Source organism: Mytilinidion resinicola (genome assembly GCF_010093595.1).
Source record: "Mytilinidion resinicola strain CBS 304.34 unplaced genomic scaffold BDZ99scaffold_15, whole genome shotgun sequence".
In the NCBI taxonomy this organism is placed as follows: domain Eukaryota; kingdom Fungi; phylum Ascomycota; class Dothideomycetes; order Mytilinidiales; family Mytilinidiaceae; genus Mytilinidion; species Mytilinidion resinicola.
This window is the reverse complement of record NW_022985451.1, coordinates 1,009,582-1,018,359: the sequence shown is the minus strand read 5'-3', so window position 1 is coordinate 1,018,359 and position 8,778 is coordinate 1,009,582. Positions and strand designations below refer to the sequence as shown.

Here is an 8,778-nt window from a genome sequence, read left to right as displayed (position 1 = left end):
TAGGAAGGGGCTAGACGGTTTGTGGCGTAGGCTAACGTCTAGCGTGCGCCATGGCGTTTTTAGCGCGGCAGAAACTTTTGAAGGGAACCTCCGTAATAGAAGGCTGCTCATGAGAGCAGCTGAAGGAGGTTGTGCAGCTTGGATCACGTCCACACGACATCGCCAGCCTCAAACTACAATGCCAAGGTCATCGCCAAGAAAGCTTAACCCAGCCCTCCGCGGTCGCCAGCCACAGTGGCACGAATGTGCAGCTGGCACGACCTTGAAGCTCTGTATCGTCATTTAGGCGCAGTATAAAAAGAGCGGCGACTGGGCTCCAGGTGGTGTTTTGGAGGTGCAGCATGGCCACACTGGTGGCACACTACGGGTATCAGAAGACGGTCTGTATAATTGACGCGTAATGGGACAGTCAACTGGACCAATTGTGACGTGGTGATGCACTGTGTGTGGCTTAGTAGGGCCGACCTAGCCGCGCCCAGAAGCACGCCCCCGCGGTTTCCTACCTACTATCCTTGCTGTCGCATTCCTCAACTCCTCTCTTAACCTCAGCTCTTCACTCTTCGCCAGCGCCCTCATACTTTGACTGACCACTATCGCGCATCTGCTCCACGATACTCATTGACCGGCTACCTACAAAAACATCTGATAGTGACAAAGGACAAGCGCCCAACACCGCGAACCGCCGTCACTACACGACTTACACCACCACCAACCTCCTCAACACCGATCCACAACCTCAACACAATGTCTGCGAACAACTACTATCAACAGGGTCAACCCCAGTACCCACCCCAGAGGTAGGTTGTTGTCATAATCTCCAAAAGCATAGAAAGGATAGCTAACTTGCGCTCCAGCTATGGACCTCCCCAGGGCGGCTACCCTCAGCAGGGCTACCCTCCTCAGGGCGGATATCCACCTCAGCAGGTACTTCTTGCCCTCCAGTCTCGCCGCAATGCTAGCTATGGGCAAAGCAATTGACAACACACAGATGCAATACCAACAAGGACCTCCTCAGCAAGCGCCGCGCCAGAAGAAGGATCGCGGATGCTTGGGCGCATGGTACGTGAAACATTCATCATTTGCCCTCAACACCAGACCTCTCGCCCCCACTTCTGCGAAAACCGCAAAAGCAAAGAACAACACTGACGTAATACGTGCGTAACCAGTCTCGCCGCCCTTTGCTGCTGCTTCGTCTGCGAAGAAGGCTGTGAATGCTGCGCCGACTGCTGCGAGTGCTGTCTCGATTGCTAGACACCACCTCCCACCATATCCATCTAGCGCTTGACCGGCTCAATCCCCCGGATTCCACGGCTCGGCGCTTACACTACACGCGATGCGGCACGAACCCAATACCTGAACTGGAATGCGACTTTTGTACATCCACACACAAATTTGCTTTGTTGCTTGCGAGACGATACGAGAGGAGGAAGACGGGATACGAGGGCTCCTGATGTTCGATGCCCTACTGGATAGAGCATCAAGGAAAATTCGATAACGAGCATGTAAACGGCTGGGCCAGGTCTGGCGGAGTCCCTTTTTTTCTAGCTCCTTGTTTGATTAGGCAACGTAGGTAGTCGGGATTGCTTTCATATCCGTGGATAACGGATTCTGGATTCTCGGAGACGAAATATAATGCAGAGTTGCTTTTGCTTCCAATACCTGTTCAATTAAGCTTTTGGGGGCGGCTAACACGTGCTGTCGAACTCACTCCAACTCTTCCATGAGCTCGGCAAATTCAAGCATGATGTGGACGACTCAAGCGTCGAAATTAGACGTTCGCGGACACCTCAGCATGCCAACGTCAGACGTCCTCTGACCGCGCTTAAAAAGTCTGACGCAATGTCAAGGACCGCAACCACAAAATCAGACCTCTGGATATCACTAACAGTCCACAGTGTGCCAGCGTCATTGGTCCCTCGACTCGCCTCCAAACCCCAAACTGGAAATCTACAAACATTTACAAACTGGAAGCGTCCAAACCAAATACTTGGCAATGCATTGACTTGTGGACCCCCAGAAGACCCTCAGTCCACCATGTATAATACAAATCCTGGCATCGTGACCTTATTCTCACACTCGCACTCAGCAAACCAAAAAGCCATACCAGAACGAACTTTATTAAAACTACTAATCGCCCATCCCTCCATACCATCCCTACAAACATCCACTTTCCCACCACCCCATGCCGCACCTCCAAGAAAAACAAAATCTCAAAAGAAGAAACGGCAACAAAAAATCGCTACCATGCAATGCACGCACCTAAAACGACAGTAACAGTAACGCGTTACACGAAAATAGCTACACTTCACCCTTTCCCCACATCCCCACCTCCTCTCACCCCTTTCCACCCCCTCGCCCAAACCAACCCCCCCACAAACACAAACCCATATATACAACTCATCCCCTCCCCGCACACCCCCTAAAACCCAAACGGATTCATCGGTGTCGCCTTACTCAAATCCGCCCGCCCCGTCGGCTGCGCCACCAGCTTCTTCGCCTTGGGCTGGGTACCGAACCGCACCGGCGGCGCGGGGCCCGTCTTCTGCGGCGTGAGCGGCGCCAGCCCACCACCTTGCCCTCCAAAGCCCGTCGGCATGGGCGGCATGGGCGGCGCGCTCTGCTGTTGCTGTTGCTGCCCGAACCCACCACTGGCACCACCGTTCGTGGTGCCGAACCCAGTGCGCTGCGGCTGCAGCGCCGGCGGGAGGAACATGTTGATGCCCGTCGCCTGGGGGTTAAGCGGCTGCGGCGCGAAAGAGTTGAAGCCCGTGGGCTGGGGTTGGAAGGGCTGGGTCGGCGGATCGGCGAAGGGGGAGGTATTTGGCTGGAATCCGGTTTGCATGGGTTGTTGCTGCTGGGGTTGGAATTGCTGGCCGAAGCCTGTGGGCTGTTGCTGCGGGAACTGCGGTTGCTGTTGCCCAAAGCCGGTTTGCATGGGCTGTTGTTGTTGGGGGGAGAATTGGTTCATGCCTGTGGGTTGGGGCATAATGCCATTTTGACCGAAGTTGTTGAAGCCTTGTTGCTGTTGCTGCGGGAAGCCGGTCTGCATCGGTTGTTGCTGTTGCATGAAGTTGGGGTTCAGGCGTTGCATGTTCAGGTCCTGGAGGCTCTGGCCGGGTGGTGCGACTTGGGTGTGCATGTTTGGTGCGCCTTGGAAGCCAGTGAGCTGGGGTTGGAGCGGAGGAGGCCCAAAGGCGCTTTGCTGATTCTGAGGAGCTGATGAAGCTCTCGGAGGCGGCGGTGCGATCAAGCCACCGCCCTGAGAACCCTGCGGTGCTTGTGGTCGCTGCCTAGCTACCGACATCTGCTGATTTGGTGGCTGTGACAAACCGAACCCGGTGGGCTGCTGTGTCATGAAAGAAGGTTGTTGAGGCGGTTGGGCTTGAGGCAGATTGGCGACCTGGTCAAACAATGATGGTAGACCTACAGGGGTTGCTTGCTGAGGAGCAGGTTGTGGCGCAGGTGCTTGCTGTGGTGCTGGTTGCGGTGCCGGTGTTGGCTGCAAAGGAGGAGTGAGCAAAGACAACTCTGCTAACGATCCAGTGAGAGCAGGGGTTGGAGCAGCAGGCGCTGGCGCTGGCGCTGGTGCTGGTGCTGGAGCAGATGCCTGAGGAGGCGGCGCTGAGGCAGACACTGAAAGCTGTCTCGATGGCTTAACTTCCCAGGCGTTGTCATCAAATCCGTCAACCTTCTTCTCCGGTGGAGGAAGACCTACAAGCGGAGTCGCCGTAGCGTCTGCGGGTGCCGCTCGCTTGACCGCGTCGTCCGTCTTCTGCTCAAAAGCCTTTGCATCGACAACGTCGTTGGTTTGGACGGGCGGAGCTGGACGACCCTTCCGCGTGTTGTTCCTCAAAGCACCACCAGCACCACTGAAGAGACCACCGTTCGCCTCGCCGTCCTCGTTGATGACGGATGTGTCACCAAAACTGACACCGCGCTTCTCCTGGTCGGCCCTAGACCTATTGAACTTCTTGTCAAGGAACTTCATGACACGGAGAATATCCCCCTCCTTTAGACCCAGAGTGCGAAGCAGCTTTTCGTTGACGTCCGGAAGAACCTCTTCGCCCATCTCATCCCGTAAGAAGGCAGAAGAATACCGTTCGCATATCTGAGGATTGACACCACACCCCAGGAAGAAGTCAAACCAGTCATACTCGGGTCTCTTTGGCTTCTCCACCGTAATGCCAGCTTTCCCTTCGGCAATAGAGTCGCGGTCTTTTTGGCGTTGCGTGTTCCTCCTCTTCAGGTCTGCCAATGGCTTGTCCTCATCCAATGAAACTCCAGTGGCACGTTCGACGTACTCCAAGTCCTCAATGGCCATCTTCGTTACCGGTACTGCAATTTTGACGCCATTGAGTTTATGAAGATGGATCTTTCCATCCCTGAGCCCGATGAATTCGGCTTCCACCTTAAACGAGCCAGATCGGTCGGTCCACGTACGGATTTTCGCTGGGTTGGGTTCTACAGGAATTAGTTGGATGTACTTGTAACATTCCTGTATACTCACTTGGTTTCGCTGTTGCTGGGCTGTCTTTACTGCCGCGGGAGCCTCTCTGTGAAGTACGTCTATGGTCAACTTCTGTTTGCATCAAGCTGCTATGACGCTCAGGCAAAGCAAGGCCGGGGCCTACCTGTGCAGCGCCAGAGTCACTCTCGCGTTTCTTATGCGCCTTGGAGGCTTCCCGGGTCAGTCTGTCCTCCTCCAGCCTGTTTTGGTCCACGGTGGATCGTCCTGCATTGACGCCACTGCGACTCGAAGCTGAAGGTACTGCGATGGTCTCGGTGACCTCGACGAAATCCCGGGGAACAACACCCTCTTTCCCGTTCTTCAATCTTCTGACCTTCCACCACTCGTCACTAGCCGTGTCGTCAAGAATAAGGACTTCGTCACCAATTCCAACTGTAACCTCATCGTCACCCTGAGCCATGAAATCGAACAAAATCTGGCCTTTCTTTTGCACATTGGACGTCCCTGAGCCTACCGCAAGCACCTCCCGCAATCCCTCGGCCTTTGCCATTCCGGACAACTCGCCGAGAGACGCGAGAATCTCAGACGCAGTGTCTTTAGCACCACAATGAAACTCAATACTTTTGCTCGGCTTGACCAGCTCCATAAAAAGATGCTTCCCCTCCTGTGAATAATACGTCATTTTTTCTGCGGTCCATTCTTTCTGCGGTCCATCACGTGACTTTTCAGGTGCTATAAAAATTGTGCCCTTTGGAACGTTGATACCCAGGGTCATAGGCATCTTCCTCTTCTTCCCCATGTGCGAAACCATCTCATGAATATTATAGAGGTGGAAGCCGGCTGGCGAAAGCGGCCCATGGGGATTACGGTCGTCATCCCTATCGTCTTCGACATCCTGGAACTTTACTCGCGGATTCGCTATTGGCGACATCGGCGGAGGAGACGCGGGTGACCGCGAAGAGGCGTAGTGAGTGGGAGGTGGCGAAACTGCCTGCGATTGAGGTCTTCGAGGCATTGGAGGAGGTGCTTCTTCGTCAGACTCCTCGGGGGTGTATTGGGGTCGTCTTGATTGAGAAATTATTGGAGGGGGAGAGATGGGCTGTCTTTGCGATCCCGAATTCGCTGTCTTTTGTTGGAGGAGACCTGCCAGCGCAGCAGCTGGACTCTGATGTACAGGGCTTTCTGGCGACTGAGGTGTCGGAGGCTCATATCCGTGTTCAGGTTCTGACTGCGAAGGAGCCCGAGGACGCCCTGGCAGTGCAGGTGTAGGACTTTCCCCAGCGTCAATATAATTTGCTGGGGCAAAACCGAAGTCGCCATCCAAGCCGACCAGTGTCCAATCTGGATCCGTTGTATCGTATACATCAAGGGTCGCGTCTTCGCGGAAAGACAGCTCTTCGTCGGTTTGTCTGGTATAATCGTAGAGGGCCTTGGCTTTCTGCAATGGGATAGCCTGGGAGATAGGATGTTAGTAGATGTTTGCAAAAGAAACTACATTTTAGAAGGCTTCGATAATCTAGGCAAAAGGGATTCTGCATGGTTTTGGGTCTCAATATGAAAGGCCATGGTGATCAAGGTCTTCTCTCGAGAACTCACCTCCTCAACATAGTTGTTTGGTATTAGTCCCTCGGGCTCATCATCGCTCTCGTCTGCAGCCTTTTTCTTAGCCTTCCACCAGTCATCGTCTGAGCTCTTCTCGAGGACGAAGAGGAGGTCGCCCTCCTTGATAGCTAGCTCATTGTCGCCCTGTGGTACATAGTCGTAAATGGCACGGTAGATGCCCAGGAACACCATGGTGTAGATTACAAGGGCGGTGGCACCGAGTCGCTAGCTAACGACGATCGGAGGCACAATAGTGAGGGAGGCAGCTAATACTGGCTTGAAGTTGACAGTGCTGCGTCCGCATAAGCTGGGCGGACAGCACGGGGGTTTGCTGGAAAGATCGGGAGCTTGCTGCGACGCGGCAAAGCGCGGCGCCGGCGGATAGCACGAGGCGAAGACAGCGCGAGCGCTGGGGAGCAGCTAGATAATGAATAGGCCGTTGTATTTGGGAGAATGGGCAGCGCGGCGGGCTGGTGGTCAGAGGTGTGGTGGCTGCTGAGCGGGAGGCCTGTTCACCTGGTCGCGCACAGGCCGCGCATGAAGTATACCTTGGCGCAAGTCTCCGTCATGCAACGCGCAACACCACGGCATCCCTGTCGAGCAGTACATATAGTGTGGCCTTCAAGACCCTATGAGTCCTGACAGCGTTCATGAACTTCACATTCCAAATGATGCTCTTTATTATTTTTCAAGAGAGCGCAAGACTTATACTTAGTTCCATTGTATATTTTCGGGCCAAGACGCTAGCCGCAAGTATCACGAGCTATATATGTTGTACTCGAGTCGACTATAGAGAGTGAAGCTCTTCTTTGGAATCCGTATCAACAGCCTGAACCTGCTGCTACATCTATTCTTGGTACTGCTAGGCTCGTACAAGGCTGATAGAACTTGCCTACGCCCCCGCGGAGGATCGACAATGCATTCACCGTTCCAGGCCAAGAATTAGAGTACCCGCTGTTATTTCACCAACTTCAACCGATCTTTTAATCTACTGAGCATCTTCCAAGCAACGAGCACTAGAACGTGAAACGGAAGCCCTCCTGTGCAAGGTTAGCAACTGCGCATTCCCGTGATCATTCGAAGAAACTCACAGTATTCTCAATGACCTTTTTGCCCTTCTTCTGCTTCTGATTTGCTAAGAAGAAATAACCAGAAAATAGAATTACGCATACAATCATCAGGATATGCGAGCTAAACTCCGTTAGAAGCACCTTCAAGTAGCCAGGAACACGACTTACCCAATGCTAACCCAGATTGCGGTAATGTAGCGCGGAGCCTCTGGCTGTCGTACGATGAAGCTACCTGCAATACCCCCAGCACCATTGCAGGCTGTAACAGCAGCTGCAGTGAATACCCTCTTCCACTGCCTGTGCATAAATTAGCACCACTTCCTCATATATGAAGGGCAGCTTACCCAACGATGTTGTTGGCCTGGTATGCATTCAGAGCCGCCCAATTTGCAACATAGGACCCAGTCGCTAAATATGTCCCAATGTATCTAACGGTTACTTGGTTGCTGAAACCGAGCATGCAGAACCCGACAATGAGGCAGATTGAGTTGAAAGCGATCACAGGGCCTCGAAGTCTGAAGCGGTCTCCTACCCAGGATGAAAGCAGTGCTGGAATAACGGCGTAGTAGTATGGAGGCGCGGATAGGAGGATCGCCTTGTTCGTGCTAAATCCCATTCCTCCCTGGAGAATGATTGGCAGGAAGTAGGAAAGAGAGGTTGAGACGAGATTAAGGAGAAAGTACATGACACAGAATCCATAGACTTTTGGATCTGCAGCATGATGGAGGACCTTAAACCAGGTAAAGGTGTCGATTTGGGCATCCCCTCTGTCTTTTTGAATCCTAGATGCCGCAAGAGCGCTCTCCTCCTTCGTGAGGAAGAAAAAGCTCCTGTGTGCATTCTCCGGGAAGTCAACCATCCACCAGAAAGTGACGATCCCCAGGAACATGGAGATGGTTCCCTGTACGATGAACATCCATTGCCAGCCTTTAAGCCCTTGCTCGCCGTTGAGCTGGTTCAATCCGTAGTTGACAATCCCGCCAGTGGCGAGAACGATGACCTCACCGCTTTGCAGGTACGCAAATCTCAGCTGTTGCTCTTCTCTCGTGTAGTACGTGCTAATCAGATAGGTCAATCCTGGGTAGATGCCGGACATGGAGATGCCGAGAAGCACTCTCAACGCAATCATCTGTCGCCAGGTCCGCACAAACGCCGTCGCGAGGGTAATGACTCCGAAGCAGAAGGTAATGAAGGCAAACCAGATCCTCGGACCAAAAGTCCGAACTGCGATAGTCGAAGGCAGCTGGAAGGCAATACTGGCGACGGTGAAGATGAAGATAGAGACTGAATAGCGGTTTCCTTGATCAAGATGCAAGTCGCTGAGCATTGAAGTCACCGACGCACTCGAGATGACGCCGCTATCCAGCAAGTCGAGGCTGCAGAGGATGCCAGCAATGCTGCACAACCGTAAATCGACTTTCAATCGGAGCCGGCGCTCAATGGTTACTTTCGTTTCATCTGTTTCATCTCGTTCATCTCGGACGTCGTCGCCTTCATCGTCCTGGAGCAGCTCCGGCTCTGGGAAAGGGATGTTCTTCGACATTGTCGTGAATTGGGGCGAGTGTCATGGTGGGCAATGGCAGAGGCAAACATTTTGTAATCGGCGGTTGTGGTGGTTGAACAGGGCCTGGTGCAACC

The 8,778-nt window shown here is 53.4% G+C and overlaps 2 protein-coding genes across 2 annotated transcripts; one reads left to right on the top strand and one right to left on the bottom strand.

The window, feature by feature from the left end:
* The first annotated feature begins 570 nt into the window (after window positions 1-570).
* Window positions 571-1,539, top strand: BDZ99DRAFT_573678 (uncharacterized protein). Its single transcript, XM_033728311.1, has 3 exons — window positions 571-797; window positions 855-924; window positions 989-1,539. The coding sequence occupies exons 1-3, from the start codon at window positions 745-747 to the stop codon at window positions 1,160-1,162; spliced, it is 297 nt and encodes a 98-aa protein (XP_033573963.1). The 5' UTR covers window positions 571-744; the 3' UTR covers window positions 1,163-1,539.
* Window positions 1,540-2,419: 880 nt separating this feature from the next.
* Window positions 2,420-8,683, bottom strand: BDZ99DRAFT_490074 (uncharacterized protein; the record flags this gene model as incomplete). Its single annotated transcript, XM_033723030.1, has 6 exons — window positions 2,420-4,461; window positions 4,508-4,553; window positions 4,632-5,921; window positions 6,065-6,295; window positions 7,320-7,437; window positions 7,485-8,683. 6 exons carry the CDS (start codon window positions 8,681-8,683, stop codon window positions 2,420-2,422), a joined length of 4,926 nt encoding a protein of 1,641 aa, XP_033573962.1.
* Window positions 8,684-8,778: the final 95 nt, after the last annotated feature.

Bases quoted from the DNA above. Each gene is read 5' to 3' on its own strand.
- BDZ99DRAFT_573678 (XM_033728311.1), top strand. From the start codon at position 745: ATGTCTGCGAACAACTACTATCAACAGGGTCAACCCCAGTACCCACCC. The intron at 798-854 runs GTAGGTTGTTGT...CTTGCGCTCCAG, and splicing joins CCCCAGTACCCACCCCAGAG to CTATGGACCTCCCCAGGGCG. The intron at 925-988 runs GTACTTCTTGCC...GACAACACACAG, and splicing joins GCGGATATCCACCTCAGCAG to ATGCAATACCAACAAGGACC.